At 40.5% G+C, this 19,640-nt stretch overlaps 1 protein-coding gene across 8 annotated transcripts in view; it reads left to right on the top strand.

Moving 5' to 3' along the window:
- FRYL (FRY like transcription coactivator) overlaps positions 1 to 19,640 on the top strand; it is a 229,735-nt gene that overhangs the window by 188,489 nt on the left and 21,606 nt on the right. For all 8 annotated transcript variants that reach the window (XM_040966429.1, XM_040966422.1, XM_040966427.1 and 5 more), the window contains 12 exons: positions 743 to 864; positions 1,946 to 2,136; positions 3,932 to 4,026; positions 5,059 to 5,666; positions 5,949 to 6,046; positions 9,787 to 9,957; positions 10,477 to 10,617; positions 10,868 to 11,065; positions 13,452 to 13,613; positions 13,741 to 13,815; positions 14,447 to 14,623; positions 18,494 to 18,697. In XM_040966429.1, coding sequence (XP_040822363.1) covers positions 743 to 864; positions 1,946 to 2,136; positions 3,932 to 4,026; positions 5,059 to 5,666; positions 5,949 to 6,046; positions 9,787 to 9,957; positions 10,477 to 10,617; positions 10,868 to 11,065; positions 13,452 to 13,613; positions 13,741 to 13,815; positions 14,447 to 14,623; positions 18,494 to 18,697 — 2,242 coding nt within the window. The remainder of the gene's footprint in view (positions 1 to 742; positions 865 to 1,945; positions 2,137 to 3,931; positions 4,027 to 5,058; positions 5,667 to 5,948; positions 6,047 to 9,786; positions 9,958 to 10,476; positions 10,618 to 10,867; positions 11,066 to 13,451; positions 13,614 to 13,740; positions 13,816 to 14,446; positions 14,624 to 18,493; positions 18,698 to 19,640) is intronic.

Here is a 19,640-nt window from a genome sequence, read left to right as displayed (position 1 = left end):
AATAGTGCAAACACTTTTTCAAAAAGAATCATTAGGGCTTGCTGCGGTAGCCTAGAAGCTAAAGTCCTCATGTTGCATATGCTGGGATCCCATATGTGTGCTGGTTTGTGTCCCGATGACCCCACTTCCCATCTAGCTCCCTACCTGTGGTCTGGGAAAGCAGTCGAGGACAGCCCAAAGCCTTGGGCCCTGCGCCCACGTGGGAGACCTGGAAGAAGTTCCTGGCTCCTGGCTTCAGATTGGCGCATTTCCGGCCATTTCAGCCACTTGGAGAGTGAAGATCTTCCTCTCTGTATATCTGACTTTCCAATAAAAATAAATACATCTTAAAAAAAAAACAGAACAGTATTCTGCACTAAGATTTCCCTGTGAGCCTAGCTAGTAAGTTAGCATTGCATCAGTCAATGAATTCCATCATAATCTAAATACAGTCAAGCCCCTGTAATTTTGTCCTATAATACCTAAATAGTAATCAGTACACTCTTCTCTTAGCAAATGTTGGCATCTTTTCATTCTACTTCTGAGGGAAATTGACTGTAATGTTGGTTGAAATTGAGATCAGTTATTCCTCTGCTTCCTATAAATCATTAATTTGCACATATATAGTAGTACACAGAGGCACAACTCGATCTATTTAACTGCTATCCTCTCAGATGTGCAAAGGTGTGGTTTAGGTAAGAATGACTAAAATTACTTAAACTTATTAAGCATTAAGGGAACCACATGTGCTGTGTCTTTTCAGAAAAAGAGGGCCCCTTTGGAACCATGAGGACGTTTCTGCCAAGAACCCCAGCATCAAGAGTGCCGAGCAGCTAACCACATTCTTAAAACATGTGGTTTCTGTATTTAAACATTCAAGTGCAGGTACCTTTTAATAAAATCTAATGTAATATTCCTTTTTCATGAAGTGTCAAATTATTAAAAAATACTTAGCGAAAAGTTAATAGCCGATTTCAGTTTCAGGGATTTAAAAACTAAATATTGATAGATACATTTTGGTTGAAGAAGGATTAAACTGCTACCTTAAAAAATGCTGGTTATGAAATTCTGACATCTTAGTTTTGTGTATCATGACATCATCAAATTATTGTATGATTCAAAAGTTGAAAAGACATGGACGTAACACACTTAAATTCTTCTTTACTGGCTTCTCTGATGTAATATTTAACGTATTTCTGGATATCAGTGGAAATCTGTAAATCTAAAACAGTGGTTCTCAACCAAAAATGTCTGGAGACATTTTTGGAACAATTGCAGGCTAGGGCTAAGGGGATCAGTACTGACAGCCAGTGCGTCAAGGCTGGGGGCACTGTTGCCTATCCTATGCTGCTGACCTCACTGCCCTCCAGCAAAGTATGTGGCCCCAAAGGTCAGCAGTGCTGAACTTGGAAAACCCTAGGCCTCATCATCATTTTCCTAGGATTTAGACCAAAGCCTCATCCACAGTGCAGATGGAGCTTAAACCCAGAAAAGGGACTGGCATAACCTGTGACTATCAGAGGCCAGTACTGTGGCATAATGGAGTAGATTGCCACCTGAAACCCCAGCATCCCACACGGGTACCAGTTCTAGTCCTGGCTGATCTACTTCTGATCTGTCTCTGTAATGAATGTGCCTAGAAAAGCCGTGGGAGATGGCCCAAGTGCCTGGACCTCTGTACCCACTTGGGAGACCAGAAACAAACTCCTGCCTCTAGGTTTCAGCCTGTTCCAGCCCTGGCCATTGCAGCCATTTGGGAAGGGAACCATCAGATAGAAGATCTCTCTTCCTCTCTTTCTCTAACTCTGACTTTCAACACATTTTTAAAATCTTAAGAAAGAAAAAAATGTGAGTGTCCAGATAGCTTGCTGGGTCAGTGGGGCGAGTACAGTATTAGAACAGCTAGCCAGATTCAAATCACTATGTTCTAAAAATGCCAACAGCCTGTGGTTGTCTGTGTTTTCAGAGGGAATTCATTTGGAGCGCCATCTCAGTGAAGTTGCTCTGCAGACAGCACTTTCTTGTTCTTCTCGACACTATGCTGGGAGATCCTTTCAGATCTTCAGGGCCCTGAAGCAGCCTCTTTCTGCAACAACACTTTCTGATGTTCTCTCCAGACTGGTAGAAACTGTAGGAGACCCAGGGGAAGAGGCACAGGTATGTCATTGCATTCTTTCCAAGGTTAGCTAGCTGCCAAGGATTCACTGCCAAATGCAGCTTGCTGCAGCTAGAGCTAGGTAGCGATCAGACAGAAGTACTAATGTCAGGGGTCAGCGTCGGGCTTAGGGGTGAAGACACCCCTTCCACATTGTAGTACCTGGGTTACAGTCCCAGCTGTGGCTCCCAAGTCCAGCTTCCTAAAACCCTCCGAGCATTGGTGAGGGCTCTAGTGGTTGAGTTTCTTTTACCGGGGAGGCCTGGATTGAGCTTCTGGCTCCTGACTTATTTCTCTCTACCTCTCTGTCAAATTAATTAATTAACTAAAAAAAAAAGAGTTCCTAATTTCTGATTGACCACAAGCAAAGGATTAAGAGGCACATTTGTTTTATAATTAATATTTATCAACCAGTTAGTCAAATCAAATAGTTTAATGCTTGTCCAGGAAAGATACACACACAACCCCCTTTGGATATTGAGTAAAAGACAGGAAGCTAATTTGAAGTGTCAGGTAGAGCATTGAGTTTCAGATGAGCTAAGTGAAATATTACACTAGAGAATTAAGATTTCACAGACTAACGATTTTATTAGCACTATGCTAGACTTTGAGGGTACAGGGATGAACTAGGCAAATTCCCTGGCATTCTGAAGCTTCCAATCTACTGAGGGAAACAAGATATATCTATTCTATTTTTTTAATCTGCCAGTGTGGCCTAACACAGTTTTACTTAGTGATAAATGGTATGAAAAGAAAGCAAAGGATTGAAAGAGCGCTGGGGAAAGGGAGTCATTTGGATGTGATAATGTGAAAATATGACTTTGGAACAGATACTGAAATGAGCTGAATTCTTCTGATAACCTGAAGAAGGAACATTTTTTAGACAGAGGAAACTAGGCCCCAAGGTAGAAGCAATCTCCTTTTTTGAGGTGCATCACTGAGATCAGCGGGGTTAGAAACTTGTAAGGGAGTGGCAGCAAGTCCAGATTCTGGGAGGCCCAACAGTCCCTGCTGCAGGCTAGGACTCTGCCATGAAGGCAGCTCACTCTGGCTTCTGGGTAGGGTGTACAAGAGAGGACAAAAATGCATGTAGAAATCCAGTTAGGAGTTAGGCAAAAGTCCAGGCTCACCTAGGAGCATCTTAGATTAAGGGAAGCTATTGAGGGAGAAAAGAGCCATCAAATTTGGGGGTGTGTCTTAGTAGTCCTTTCAAAGCTTTTAGGTGGATCCAGTTTAGATTGTAATAAAGCAGAGTGGCAGGCATACAACACACTACTTGGGACTCTGTTTCAGAGAGCCTTTGCGTGAGTCAGGCTCTGCTTCTGATCCAACTTCATGCTTTGTACACTCTGGAGGCAGGAGACAATGACACAAGTATTTGGGTCACTGCCACCCACATGTAAGACTGGGATGGAGTTCTTGGGTCCTGACTTTGGCCTCTTGCAGCCCTTGCTGTTGTGGGTATTTGAAGAGTAAACCAGTGCATAGGAAAGTTTTGTCTCTCCTATCTCACTGCCTTTCAAATCAATAAATTTAAAAAAAAAAAGAGAGAGAGAGAAATAAGGATAATTCTTGGACTTCTGACCTGAACAGTTTTAAGTAAATTATGGTGCTATTATAACCAATTATACCATTAGTTTGATGTGTTTTGTCAGTCAGTAGGCTCTTGTTGCTTAAGAACTTAATCACCTAATGTTAATGTGGAATTTGTTCTATTTTTAAGTCTCTCACCAGGTAGTCCATTGCAGTTTCTTTTTACCAGTGCATAATTAATTAATCTCTGCCCTTTCTTTCCAGGGATTTGTGATTGAGCTTCTTCTCACATTGGAATCTGCAATTGATACTTTGGCTGAAACCATGAAGCATTATGACCTTCTTTCAGCCCTTTCTCAGTAAGAATTTAAACAAGGCAGCCCACTGTATGCAGAACTCCCATAGCAAGATACATCTATAGCATTGTATTATCCCAATATTGGTGGGGAGAATAGCAATCCAAAACAAATGGTTCATCAGTAGGAAAATAGACTTCAGGCCTGTATAGTCTTGACACTAACGTGGACAATTCCTTTTCCAATGCCCTTTGGGACTGTGTCCCTTCAAGTTCATTAACATGCTCCCACCTGCCACATTGCATATCCAGTTGCTCTCCAGACAAGATCTCTGCCAGCCACAGCAACCCACCTGTCTCAAATGATCACTTCTCCATGCAGCAGCCTCTTCTGCTTTTTCTGCCTTCCAGACCCCAACTCAAGGAATCCTTTAAGTCCCACCTCAAATCTCAGCTCATAGTTAAGGATTTCTTACTCTGCCAAGATGTTATGGCTTGCTCCAACCTTTAGGTTTTCACAGTGTGTTCATATTTTAAGAAGTTGTTAGCAACCTTTGAAGTTGCCCATTTATTTACATCTCTTTGTCCCCTCCCCAATGCTCTGTTGAACATTCCCACCCATTTCCAGGCTACTGACATGTAAAGCATTTTGTAAATAATTGTTTTAGTCAACAGTAATTGAATATTTATAAGGAGAAGTCAAAAAATAAGTGTTGGAACTTGGTTCTCTTGGAAGGAGCATGCGATAGAAACAGAGATAGCAGGACCATTGAGTTTGAGGATAATCTAATAATAAAAGGGAAATCAGTTCTTCTTTGGACTTAGTGTACCCATAAGTTCCAGAACTGAAAGTTATCAGTGTTTCCTGCGCAAGGCACATGTCATCCTAACTCAAATGAGGCACTTAGCCACAGTAGAAAAGGTACTGTTGTATATGTTTTGTTTTGCTATGGAGAGAAAGCTAAAATTTGATTGAACAAAGTCAGATATACTGAAAAATGGTCTTTCTGGTTACAGTTTCTGTTGTTCAGGGATTCTAAGAGTTGAGTGAATGCAAAGAAATGACGATGTGACTCTCTCTCTCTCTCTCTCTAAGAACCTCATACCATGATCCTGTAATGGGAAATAAGTATGCAGCTAACAGGAAAAGCACTGGACAACTCAATCTAAGCACAAGTCCCATTAATAGTGGCAGTTATTTGGGATACAACAGTAGTGCAAGAAGCAACTCTTTGAGACTTAGTTTAATTGGTGACCGAAGAGGTGACCGACGGCGGAGTAACACACTGGATATCCTGGATGGACGGATTAACCATAGCAGTAGCTTGGCAAGGACGAGAAGCCTTTCATCTCTCCGAGAGAAGGGCATGGATGATGTGCAGTCTGCTACTGAGCCTACCAACTTGATGGCCACCATTTTTTGGATTGCAGCATCATTACTAGAATCAGATTATGAATATGAATACCTCCTGGCCCTCAGGCTTCTCAACAAACTGCTTATCCATTTGCCTTTGGATAAATCTGAGAGTCGAGAGAAGATTGAAAATGTACAAAGCAAATTGAAATGGAATAATTTCCCAGGCCTTCAACAGCTCTTCCTTAAAGGTTTTACCTCAGTATCTACACAAGAAATGACCGTGCACCTCCTCAGTAAACTCATTTCTGTCTCCAAACACACATTGGTGGATCCTTCCCAGTTGTCAGGTGATGTTAATATAATTGCACCAACGTTTTGCATTTTTATGTAGTGGAATGTGAACTAAAATCATGTGTTTCAAAATTACTAATTTTGGCTTCTCTGCAAAGAGTTGCAGCTTTTCAGATGTGACATAGCTTAAATTAATTGGTAACAGCCAAAACAATTGAACTTAAATATCAAGTATCATAGGCAATGAACATAAAATGGTTTCTGAGAACCGTTTACAAAATACCTTTAACTTTTGAAATAATGTGCAATAAACTTGGTTATTTGCTTTTTTTTAATAGGCTTTCCTCTTAACATCCTTTGCTTATTGCCTCATTTAATCCAGCATTTTGACAGCCCAACTCAGTTTTGCAAAGAGACAGCTAGTCGAATAGCAAAGGTAAGCAAATGCTTCGGCGAAAGGTGATGCTATAGGGCAGCTATTCTGTAGTGTATCTAAGAGAAGGGGGAGCTCTAAAAAGTCTTCTGTCACTTTCTAAATTAATTTGGCATCTAAATTATTTTCTTTATGCATGTAAAGGAGTTATTTGGTGATGGTGAAAGCTAAACTGCTCAAATGACAATGAATAAAATCATTTAGAGTGACACTTCTTTGACTCTGGGTCTTTTTCTGCTCCTTTCCTGTGCTTGATTATTCTATTTCTGTCTCATTGGTTGATTCACTCCCATCCGTCTACTGGGCATGGGGTTCAGTGCTAGGAATACAACCACGGCACAGTAGATAGAATAATACCCTTGTGGACCTTACAATGGTTAATCAGATCAATAGATGGACAGCTGTGTCAGGGTCTGATGGGCAAGTCTCCTTAGAGGAACTCGTACCTAAGCTGACAATGAAGGCTGGATGGAAAACACCAAAGATCCAAGGATATCCAACAGTGGGTGAGGCTGGGGCCTGAATTTTGCTAAGAAGAAATTCCATGTGCAAAACCCCCAAGTCATAATATAATTTGGGATTCTGAAAGTTCTTCCTTTCTTCTTGCCTTCCTTCCCTCCACCCCCTTTAACACTTTCTCTTCCTTCTCTGTATACTTCACTCTTTTTTTCTTCGTTGATTTCTTCCCTCCCTCTACATTACTGAAAACAGTATTGTAGCTATAAAGTCATCCTGTAACGTTTGTTTAAAAGTGTTGTGGCTCATTTTGGTAGACATTTTGACATCTCCTGGTTTTAATAATTCCCATTCTTCAAAAAAATAAGGAATTCTCAAATGGCCTCTTACTGTAGTGTTATTCTTAAGTTTTTAAATCAATTGTTGAGTGTTTAAAAAAAGGCAAGAAAGAATTATACAGGTTTGTATGTAATATTCATAGAATAAATCAATCAAAACATAAAGGAAAGAAGCTAGCAAAAGGACCCGGGAAAAACTAGAGTTTTCAAAAGAAAGGAGCTAGCACATAAAAATCCTTTGGAAGAGCTCTTCTGCTGAGTGATTTTTGAAATGCTGGAATCAGCAAGTAGCATGGTGATGGACAGAAGCAGCTTGCAGAAAGCCATAAGCAGCCACTCTGCCATAGGCCTTGGTTATAACACAGAAGGTACAGATCATCTCTGGGCACCAACACAATGAAAAAACACACAGCGGTAACAAGAGTCAGGACCTTTTTATTATCCAGATGGATGTTATAAGTGATAAGGAAATATTTAATAAAATGTGATGCCCATTCCTAATTAGATGTCTCAATAAGTTAAGTGCTTAGTCATTTAAAAAGTTTGAATATAAAAAGAAAAAACCATTATTGTAGTTAGCAGAAACATGTTAGTTTCTGAAATAAAAATTGTAATGACAGAAAATAAGCCAAAAGTTGACTGCAGTTCTTGGTTTTGCTTAACAAGTGAGTCTAATAGAAAATTAAGTATTGAGAGGGTAAAAAAAAAAAATCAGGATTATTAGAAGTAAAATATTGTTGTTTGAAAATGATTATTTGCCCTAAAAAAGCCAATTTTTAACACATACATTTTCACTAGTTTGGCCTTATAGGATTTAAAATTTACTAAAATAACTTTCATTCTTAATATTCTGGTGGCATATCATTAGAAAAATGTAACCAAGAATGTTTTTTTCTTACGTAAGGCATAAGGGGTTAGAAAGTACAAGAGAAATAAATTCTATGTTGTTTTAATTTAGGATTTCAAGGAAATGAAAGGCATAAATGCCCTAATTAAGCAAAGCGGAGGTGTTTCAGAGCAGCAGCTGCAGGCTGTAGATCATGCATGCCTGCCGAATGTTGGGGCGACCGAGAGGCATGCCCTGAAGAGTGTCCTAAGCCCTTGAACATTCAGGGGCTAATGTGACTTAAGCAAGACACAGCAAACTCCCCAATATCTTTTCTGTCTCTAAGAAATTAAATATAACCTTCTGTGAATGATGAACTGTTTTTAAGTCTGCTTCCTTCCTACCGGGCAGCACACAGGTCCCCTCTCTGCGTGCTTTTAGCTGCCTGCAGGATGCGAATTCAATGGATTTCTTAATTACTCTCTCCTTTCCAACTCTTGAGAGTAATTTTCTGCCATTATGTGCTTCCTCATTATGCAAAAATCCTCAGCTCTGTTTGTACCCTTGGAGAGCATAGAATTTAAAAATGAGGTAACACGTAAGACAAATATTGTTCTCTTTGATTATGGCAAAAAATAGTATGCTAAAAGGATTGTTACAAAGCACTCTAAGTCATTTGTTTTATGATAATACTTCACAGCATATATTCAAACTCTGATAAATTTTCTCTCTTTTCCAAAATAGATTTTTAAGAATTATTCTTTAGAAAACTATTATTTATGAATGTAGGAATTCTATATCAATGCTTTATTTTCCAGGAAAATTTTTACATATTTTAAAGAATTTGAACAAATTTTTATGAGATCCTAAAATTGTGATTTTTAAAAATAGTCATAAATTGTTATTTTGAAATGCAAGTAAAGATCACTCACATTTTGCTTGTTTCTTTATGATGTGTATAAGAGTAATGCACTAAAGCAGTTGCTTTTAATTACACAAAATAACTGCCAAGCTGCTGTGTTAAGTCCCTAAGCAGATGGCATATTTTTATGTTTTGGTCCTGTTCAATGATAATGTCCAAATGATGAACTTGAGACCTTCCAAGCTAATCAATGTCTTCTGCGTTATCGAAATAAAAGCCAGTCATACTCATTTGAAGGCTGAAATATACAGTTGAAAATGTAACACTCTAAGTTCTTTGCAAAATGCTCTAAAACTTATGAAATACTGAAAAAGCATTGGTGTGAAGAGAGTGAAAATAGGAAAATTAAAAGCAGGAATTATGATGAGGTTAATTAGCCTTTTATGAAAAATAACTATCAGGGTATTTTGTGAAAAATAGAATAAATTGATTTTGGTGCAGCAGTTTTGAAATCCATGCATAGCTTTTTTTGTGAATCTTTATTTACGTGGATTTCAAAAGCTAAATTTGCACTAAAACAGATGCATATTTTAATTCCATGATTGCACAAATGTTTAGAAGTGCCCAAGTGCATGAAACTGCTCTGGGCTCTTTTCCATCTTTGCCTTGTTTAGGTGCCCCTCAAAGGAGGAACAGACACATTGAGAAGGTATATTGGGCCAGCACTGCCCCTGACAGATCCCATAGCTGTATCCAACAGCCCCTCAAAAGTTTGTACATTTTTGAGAGGCTTCTCAAAGACCAGGCAAGGGCCAGGGTGGGGTCCACCTGCAGAAAAGCTGCAGAACAGGCAAGGCTGTTCACTGCTTGTCTGAGAGTCCCCAGCATGGCTATGCTGGAAGCATTTGCTCGTAAACATGGCAGGTCTGAACATCCTTGGGAGTCCCCTAGCGCCCTGTGGATTTAACAGAACAGCTACACAGTGACATCCAGGGTTTACAAAAAGCTGCTTTGACAGAGCACCAGACTGATAAAAGCCACACCACTTTATACTCACAGAAGCGTTTGGCACATTAATCCTCTTGCCATGGGATCTATGGTTCCTCTCCCAAGACTGCCTAATACCTTCTCTTCTGTTTCATTTTTCTACTGTCTGGAAATAAAATGCTTTAAAGCTAGATGAGCTCATGAAATAGATGAAGGGTTTAGTATAAAATCTAAAATAATGTGAGAGTAATGACAGGGTTTGTTGGTTTCCTAGGTTTGTGCAGAAGAAAAATGCCCGCCGCTTGTCAATCTGGCTCACATGATGAGTCTGTATAGTACGCACACGTACTCTAGGGACTGCGCCAACTGGATCAACGTGGTGTGCCGCTACCTGCACGACTCCTTCTCGGACACCACGTTCAGTCTCGTGACTTACCTTGCCGAGGTAAACCTCCTCTCCCGAACCTTTCCGTGGCTTTGTCCTTAAATACAACACTCATGAGAACTCATCGCAAGTTGTCTTTAAGAATGGCTATAGGTGATGACCTCTTTATAGAGACAGATACAAGTAATTCTTAACAAGTATGAAGCTTTTTTTTTTTTCAGTCCTAGTATTTCTTTCCTGATTCGCTGTCCTTAAGTTACATAAAACTAAATGTAAGCCTTTCTCTTTGGTGATGATGGTGTAGTGGTTGTTCTCTCCATCTAAAACAAATGGTGCTTAACTAAATTACCTAAGGAAATAAAACAATACAGTGAAGATGAAAAATAATTACCCAATTAACTTTTCTGAATCAAGGAGAAATTATGATGGATATTACCTGTCATTTTATTAGTCTCTGAGTTTAGGATAACCCAACCGTAAACGCATAGGTTAAATTTGTTGTGGCTTTCAATATCCTACATGTCAATACTGTTTTTCTTTTGCCTGATTAAAATGTCCTTTTTAAACATTTCTTAACAGTTGTTAGAAAAAGGCCTCTCCAGCATGCAGCAGTCACTTCTCCAGATAATCTACAGTCTGCTCAGCCACGTGGACTTGTCCACAGCCCCAGCCAAGCAGTTCAACCTGGAGGTCATAAAGATAATTGGCAAATACGTACAGGTGAGTGACCCCAGACCCTCTGCACGCTACAGTCCTCTCAAAGCGAGCTATGAGTGTGCAGAATTAGAAACACTTCAGACACTCAGCAACAGGAAATGCTTCCTTCCTAAGTGATATGTTAAGGATTTCGCAGTTAAAAAAATGATTTTTACAGATGTTTCACAGAAACATTATTTCCATAATCTGCAGTATATACTTTGTGCTCCTAAATATGCATTTGTGACTTATGGTTGATTCTTTTTTAAACCAGAGCCCTTACTGGAAAGAAGCGCTTAACATATTAAAGTTGGTGGTGTCACGCTCTGCAAGTCTTGTTGTACCCAACGATATCCCCAAGACCTATGGAGGAGATATGGGTTCTCCTGAAATATCCTTCACTAAAATTTTTAATAATGTCTCTAAGGAGTTGCCTGGGAAGACCTTAGATTTTCATTTTGATATATCTGAGGTAAGATGCTCAAGAATTGATATCAACCCCTAATTAGAAGATTCCCCATGTTCATTCATTCAGCTAGTGTTGAGTGAGCTCTGCTCAGTGTTAGGTATTGGGGTAAGTGCTTTGAAAAGTGGGAGTGGGGTAGGAGGGAGGTCTCGCAGAAACCTACATCTCCTAAGTAAACAGGCTAATAAGCATTGTAATAAGTGCTTGGCTGAAAGTAAATTAAAAATGTTACAGGAACATGCAGCGTGGCTCTAAAGGAGTAGTTTCAGGAAAGAACAGATAACATGCCAGCTGAGGGTTGAAGATGTGGAACCCTGGGTAGGTGTATATGGCAATTTGAGTTGAAGGTGTTAAGTTGAAGAGAAAGAAGTACATGTGAATAAAGATTTGTAATAGTGAGGGAACATGGTGCTCTGAAATTCCAGCTAGTATAGAATCGCTCAAACATGGATTCTGGGGAATGGAGAAGGAGCATGATGGGAGAGGTTAGACACAGGAAGGACAGCATCTCAGGGATCCTGTATGCCATAGTGGGGGTAAGGTGGTTTTCTGATAAAACACTGGGAGCTCTTCAAGGATTCATAGCTGGAGTAGGAAATACTAGAATTTTCACTTTGCAAAGAGCACTAACAACAAGATGAAAAATAAGGCAGGAAGAAGGAAGTAAGGATCATGGGTGAGGATAACGTGTGACAGTCCCAACCCAATGGCACAGGAACATGCTGATGGGATTTTCTGGGGAGAGGGCGTGAGGTGATGCAGAGGCATCAGTGAGGTGTTGAGAGGAGTGGGACTGGAGGAAACAGATCTTCACAGGGAAGTGGGGGGCATGAGATCGGTCCTAGACATCTTGATTCTGAAGCAACTGAGAAACACTCATGGAGGTCAAGTGGGCGATTAGGTTTAAGTCAAAGGGGGAAACTTGGGTGGAAATAAGAATGTAAGGGCTTTCAGTGTTGTACAAGTGGATAGCTAAAACTATGGAAGAAAAACAAAAACAAAACTGAAATAAAAACTCAAGCTCTCAGTGAACCTTGAGAAGCCAAGCACTTCCGGGCAGGGCCACCAGTTCAGAAGGAAGCTTTACCCGGGCTGTGTTGCATGTTAACACAAAGCCAATGTGCAACTTTTGACTCTTGCTGGAAAATTGGTAACTTTTCCCTCAGCATCTGAAACCACACTTACTTGGTGGTCACGGTGCCACTGAAATGGTCTTTTGGAAGCCCAGGAAGAAATTTTGAAAAAGGAAATTATTACTCAAATATTTCAGGGATTAAAGAAGATAAAACTTAAAAAAGATTTAGCTACTTTTTATTAAGATGTTGTATTGCAGTTTCTTTTGACATTGGAAAATATCCTAAACTTACTTTGATACTTTGTTTCAATAGAAAATGTTTATTTCTGATTTTTTGTGTATGAAAAAGTGAGAATTTATAACATAGGAACATGATACATGAGTCAAAAAGTGATTAGATCACTTGATTTTGTGTGTGTGTGAAGTGCTGCTGGTGGAGTTGTTTTCAGTTTGCTTCACTGAGACTTCATCATTGCCTGCTAGGCTCCAGTGAGAGGACCACACATGGTCCAGAAAATACGTGTGTCCTGGGAGAGAGGCACATAAACAAATTAAAACCCGCATGCTGACTGCCCAAGGGTAATTACACAGAGGGGGTGAGGCTCGAAGAGGCCTCCTTGGAAGTGTGCAGTCACTAAGTGATGATAAGAGAGTCAATTAGCTGATACTGCATGCAGAGGCAGCAGTGGCCAAAACAGAACCTTAAAGGAACATAATGTTTTAAATAATAAAAATAATAAGGCCTAATGTGTTTGAGAATGAAAAGAAAAGCAGGATGATTTCTTGCTGAGTTTGAAGTTGAACAGGGAGGAAGAATGATGAGGTAAGTTAGCAGCGGATAATCTGACATGCAGATGAGCTTCAGTTTTATTTTCAACTGCAAGTTCAAAACTTGACAAAGCCAGATCAATATAAATGAGTCAATCATCATAGAATGTTTTTACTTACCTTCAATGTTTCTAAAGTGTATTATTAAAAACAAGACATTAAATACAACTGAGTGGGATCACAGGTGATTTTTTTAAATTTTCTGAACTTTCTACAAAGAGGATATGGTTTATAGTGATGGGGGTGGGTAGAGGTGGTGGTTTTTTAAGGAAGACAGATTAGATTTAAAAATAGGACTAAGCTCTGATATTTCAGATATAAAGTACTCTCCAAACTCTTGATTTATATATATGTATATGTATATGTATATACATACACACATTTTTTTTTGTAGCATCTCCTCAGGCTAAGTAACTGTCATTATCATTTGCTGGTTATACTTTATGTTGAAATATCCGAGACCAACATTCACGTTTTGTTTCAATGTAGACACCAATTATTGGAAATAAATATGGTGATCAGCACAGTGCGGCTGGAAGAAACGGGAAAGCGAAAGGCATTGCAGTCACGAGAAGCACTTCCTCAACCTCTTCAGGTTCCAATTCTAATGCCTTAGTTCCTGTTAGCTGGAAAAGGCCCCAGCTGTCACAGGTACATTACCAAATAGCAAAACAGAACATTCACAGGATAGAAGAATCGATTGTGTTATTTGTATGAAAAGTTGAGAATTTTTTCTTATTTTACCAATAATCTTCACATTTGTCCTGTTTCCCTTTAGCGAAGAACACGAGAAAAGCTAATGAATGTACTCTCTCTCCGTGGCCCAGAATCTGGCCTTCCAAAGAACCCATCTGTGAGTAATCAGGAAGGCACATGTCAGGGGTTTTTGTTTGTTTTATGAAGATTTATTTCTTTTTATTGGAAAGTAGGATGTACAAAGAGAAGGAGAGAGAAACATATTCTATCTGTTGGTTCACTCCTTAAGCAGCCGCAATGGCCAGAGCTGAGCTATTTAAAGCCAAGAGCCAGGAATTTTCTCTAGGTCTCCCATGTGGGTGCAGGGTCCCAAGGCTTTGAGCCGTCCTCGACTGCTTTCCCTGGCCACAAGCAGGGAGCTGGATGGGAAGCAGGGCAGCTGGGATTAAAACCACAGGGATTTAATATGGGATCCTGGCACATGCAAGGTGAGGACTTTAGCCATTATGCTACCCCACCCGGTCCACATGTCAGTCCATGAAAGAATGATTCTTCCTCTGTGCTTTCATTTTCTAACTTCTTTATAGTATTAACCGAGAATGGAAAAAATACTTGTCCATTGTTAAAAATGAGATGTTCAGCTAGTTGGGCATAGGGACTAAATTTCGATTGTAACATTCCTTGAGCTGGGGAAGTCTATGATTATTTTATAGGTTTCGGTATGTCATGCATGCAGAGTGACAAAGCTGATGGATGGGGCTTTTGTTTCTGTTCTTGTGGATTGCCAGGTTGTATTTTCTTCCAATGAGGACTTGGAAGTCGGCGACCAACAGACCAGCCTAATTTCTACAACAGAGGACATTATTCAAGAGGAGGAAGTAGCCGTGGAAGACAACAGCAGTGAGCAACAGTTTGGTGTCTTCAAGGATTTTGACTTTTTAGATGTTGAATTGGAAGATGCAGAGGTAAGGACATGGAACTTCTATAATGAAAGTTATAGATTAGTTACAGTTGTCTGAGAATTAAGGACTTGACCACAGGAACCCCCCCCCCCCCCAGCTTTTTAAAGATTTATTTATTTATTTAAAAGGCAGATTTAGAGAGAGAGAGAGAGAGCTCTTGCAGATGCTGATTTGCTTACCAAATGGCCTCAACAGCCAACAACAATGCCAGGAGCTTCAAACTATGTCCAGGTCTCCCGTGTGAGTGCAGGGACCCCAATCACTTGGACCATCCTCCACTACTTTCTCAGACATGTTAGGGAATTGGATCAGAAGTGGTGCAGCCAAGACTTAAATCAGTGCCCATCTGGCATGCGGGTGTTGCAGCTGGCAGCTTAACCTGCCTGCTTCACAACACCAGCCCTGGGCATCATTATCATCATCATCACCTGAAGTTAAAAAAAACCTAAGAACCAAATGTGATTATCACAGTATGTCAGGTAGCAGAATAAATCTGAAATAGAAGTGGAACATCTAGTTTTTGATATTTATTTTTAAAACACAAAGTAAAGATTTTCCTAAATTATTTTTAAGACATGCTTACATTAGAGGCTTTGGCTTTCTAGAACTCTTCCTTCTGGCCAATAACCAACATTCTTTCCATGTCATGCCTCTCCAGTTCATTTACCAAATGCCCACAACAGCCAAGCCTTGGCCAGGCTAAAGGCAAGACAGGAACTCTATCCAAATCTCCCACTTGAGTACTGTGTCATTGTGTGTTGTCTCCCAGGCACGTTGGCGGGAAGCTGGATCCCAAGTGCTCTCTGATATGGGATTCAGTCATCTAAAGTACCAGCTTCATGTGCCACACTACAACACCTGTCCCTGGATGCCATCAAAATGGAAATTCAAACTCAAGTAGACTAACTTAGAGAACAGCTAGTTTAGCCCTAGAGCTAAGAGTGGATTTAGGCATGGCTCAATAAGATCTCTGGCTTTGTCTGCAGTTCTCTAGGTCTGCAAGTCAACCTCAGACAGCAGTGAGGTGTCTTGTCTTGTGTGCACATATGATTTCACACACATATGATTTCTGATGAACCCAGGTCTGCCTCCAAAAATGCTGAGAAAAATAAGCAAGTCGCTTTCCTATGTACTGGTAGCACCTTGTTGTCCCATCTTTTTGGCCCAAGCTGATATGCACACTTATTTCTGAAGCAATGACTTTGACAAGTAGTATAAGGTTGCCCTGATAGTCTTAAATTTCCAAAGCTGAGGTCAATTCCCCAGACTACAGTCCGCTAAATCTGAAACAGTTGTGTTAAGTATGTCTCTTAATGTACATTCTAAAATTATCACAAATGTCTGTCTGTGAGAAGACCAAACTGCTGTGTTTTGATAGCTATCTTTTCTGAAGAATTCAGTGTCTTGTCGCTGCTATGAAATCCTCAGCTCTCAGATGGCAGGTACTTTCTTTGGCTCCGAGACATGAGGCATAGTAGGAACTGTAAGGGCCAGTGTTGCGTCACAGTGGTAGTCATTCACAGGAGTGCAGTAGTTTGGAGAGGTACACTCCCTTCAGCTGGTGCCTCTGCCTCCCCTGTGGTTGTGAGGCCAGGACCGTAGGCTCAGAGTCACACAGATCCCTTCTACTAGCTCGGGAGCTGAGCAGTCTCAAAAACACATTTGCACAAGAGCAGAGAAACCCCAGAACAAGTATTGCGCAGCACCATGTCAGGCATTGGCTGTCTAGGTTTTTGACACTTATTTGCAATTTATGTTTGTTTTTAAGATTTATGTTTTCTTTTTATTGCAAAGTTAGATTTACAGAGAGAAAGAGAGACAGAAAGATTTTCCATCTATTTCCTGGTTCACTCCCACAGTGGCCCCAACAACCAGAGCTGAGCCGATCAGGAGCCAGTAGCTACTTCCAGGTCTCCAGTGTGGGTGCAGGGTCCCAAGGCTTTGGACCATCCTGCACTGCTTTCCCAGGACATAAGCAGGGAGCCAGATGGAAAGTGGAACAGTCGGAATGCAAACTGTTGCCCATATGGGAACCCCGTGCATGCAAGGAGAGGACTGTGCTCCAGATGCAGTTAATGTATTTTATATCACAAACAAGTATACAGCTAGACACTTTCTTATAGGTTCCGAGAATCTGCATACTTACCATGTGCTGTGCATACTGGCATGTTTTGTTCTCTTCCATTTCTTCCATTGCTTTGTCTTTTGTTCCCCACAAGAGGCAGTCCAGACCTTCTAATAAGAAATTCACACTCAATTATTTGCAAAGCATCTCTAGGAGAGATTTGCACAGCCAAGTAAGAAAGTAGGAGGCAGACTGCCACTGCCCTGTCACAGTGAGCAGCTTCTGAATTCCCTGGTGCTTATTTGCTCTCTTCTTAATTTAGAATTTAAATTTCTAAAGACAGGCTCTTTACCTCTTTGTAATATTTAGAGTTTTTTTTTTTGTTTGCTTTCTTTTCTTTGAAGAGCACTGTAAATACTTTCACATTCCTCCAGTGCTCTGAAATGCCAGTGGTAATCAGTATGGCTTGTTACAGCACCTTAACCAGGTGGATTAGCGATGCTTATTGTAGTAATCAGGAAGGAAGGAAAGACTGTTCAAGAATACCTCATAAAGTACCCCACGGAACACCAGGGCTGCCAATTGGCCTCGAGAAACAACCAAGAAAGAGTGGGGACTGAATGGACACATATCTTAGACCAGAGCAGCTCTGGTTTTTGAGTTAACGTCTTGCACACTTAATTTCCAGCTAAAATTTTATTTGAAGTAACTTCCTCTGCTTTATTCAGAAAAACAGAGGAAAACTTCTATTCTAGACAATTTCTTGCTGAACAAAGAGATATAAATAAATTATGGGTTTCTGGCCAATTCAGTGTAATGTTTTCACATCAGGGCCGAGGAATGATTATAAGAATTACATTATTTAGAAAAATTATATTCTTGTGAAAGGGCGATCAGCTTAGAGTAACAGAAACATAACTGGCATCCTCAAATGGGGCAAAATTGAAAGGTGTCAGCATTTCCTCTTGCCCTTTTAAATTGGCAACAATTGTGCCTTCATCACTGTGATCTGGATTTCAATTTTAGTAAAAAAATAAAATGACTGTTGAATTTAGCCATTGTGTTCATGAGCCAACCTATAGCTAAGATAATCGTAACCTTGTACGTTGTCAGCTAAATGTGGTTATTTGAGGTCATTTTTCCATTGTACTAAGTACTAAATGTACCTTTTGAGGAGTTTCTTCAAGTTTGTGTTGCAAAGGTGCATTATATAAACATTGCATTAAAGTGTCTGTCTTCAGTGACTTCTTGACAGTGTATTTTGCATAAACAGAATAGTTTGAGCCACATGCTGACTTCCTGAACAAAGTGTCATCTAGAACTTGAGTCAGTCTTTGGGTTTGAGAAATCACAAAGAATTCTCCCCGAAAGTGTAGTGTTTATTTCAGTGTTTGTCTCCGTTCTAATTCTGTGTATTTTCCCTTTTGCTAACCAGGAGCTACAGGTAAGTCGCAGCCTGGTGTTATGGATTGTTTATTTGTTGTCAACTGTGATGTGTGTGTCTTCTTTGTGGTCTCATTTGTGCTTATGTATGGTAGAATAGAAATGACCTTAGAGAATAGATTTAATTGGTCCCCAGTGATGCGAGATAGAAAGCTAAGACAGTTACAACAGGTTATCCTGCCAAATCCTACTGATCTCTTTAAATATTAAAATGCATTACAAGTTTAAGTTGAAGGGCTGATTGAAACTCTGCTTTTGATGATGCATTAAGTATTTTTCATCATGATATGCTTCCCAGATATGTTACAGTCACATATTTGTATGCGTCTATTTGAGGTCTTAAAGACAGTGTTTTACTTCTCCAGGGAGAAAGCATGGATAATTTCAACTGGGGAGTTCGCCGGCGCTCCCTGGATAGCATTGACAAGGGAGACACACCCTCCCTGCAGGAGTACCAGTGTTCCAGCAGCACCCCCAGCCTCAACCTCACCAACCAGGAGGACACGGACGAGTCCTCGGAGGAAGAAGCCGCACTCACGGCCAGCCAGATCCTCTCGCGCACACAGATGGTATCCGGTTACACTTTCATTCAGTGCCCAGGGAGGGAAAGCCAGCAGTGGGACCCAGCTGTCCACTGTGCTGCTGCTGCTCATGCAGGGATGTCATTTTCATGCTACGCTAAGCCATGCCTCCCTTTAACTGAAACCCATTTATTTGCTCCAGGCTCTGCCTGCTGCTGGTTTAGGGCTGGCCACAGTGCTGAACATCAGGCCCCAAGCTGGAAATGCAGAGCTGTCACTTTGTAGCTGGCTCTCTGTCATCTCCCCTGCCTTGTTTTGACATCTCAGTGTTGTCCAATATGTCTTTCAGCAACATCCGCATCCCCTCCTCCCACCCGCATGTAGGTGTTTAATGATAAGCTGCCACTGATCCAGGCAGTCGGCTCCAGCAGGCAAGTCTTAGCAACCTTATGTTTGAGCAAGCTGCCTGAGGCCTGGTTTATGTGTGGACTGTGTGACCTCTCAGGAATGGCCAAGTTCTTGGCTTTAGCACTGGCTGAAGGAGGCATGGTTACTGTTCCTCAGGCCGCATTGCAGACTCAGGAAGCTGCCTGTGTCTGTGGGGGGGAGGAAAGCCACCCAGCCGGCATAGCTGATTCATACAGGTTAGTCCTCAGGAAAGCCATGGTAGGGGATGGGTGGCTTCTCTCTACGAGGCCAACCGTACTCATGGCAATATTAGGATAAGAAAAAAATTAGGTTGGTGGCTCTTCATAGAAAAGTATGGTTTTTGCTCTTATGTACTCTTAATCATAATACTTTCATGTTGAATGTTGACCCTGTAAACGTGCGTAAAACATATAAAGTGTAATAGTTTTTCTACATTAACAACCAAAACATTTTTTTTTCTTAAAGATTTATTTTATTTTTATTGCAAAGTCAGATATACAGAGAGGAAGAGAGACAGAGAGGAAGATCATCTGTCCGATGACTCACTTCCCAAGTGACCACA

This window comes from Ochotona curzoniae, unplaced genomic scaffold (genome assembly GCF_017591425.1).
Source record: "Ochotona curzoniae isolate NIBS_2020 unplaced genomic scaffold, NIBS_Ocur_1.0 scaffold_4505, whole genome shotgun sequence".
Lineage (NCBI taxonomy): Eukaryota > Metazoa > Chordata > Mammalia > Lagomorpha > Ochotonidae > Ochotona > Ochotona curzoniae.
Note: the sequence above shows the minus strand (reverse complement) of the source record. Positions and strands in the feature narration are given on the sequence as shown.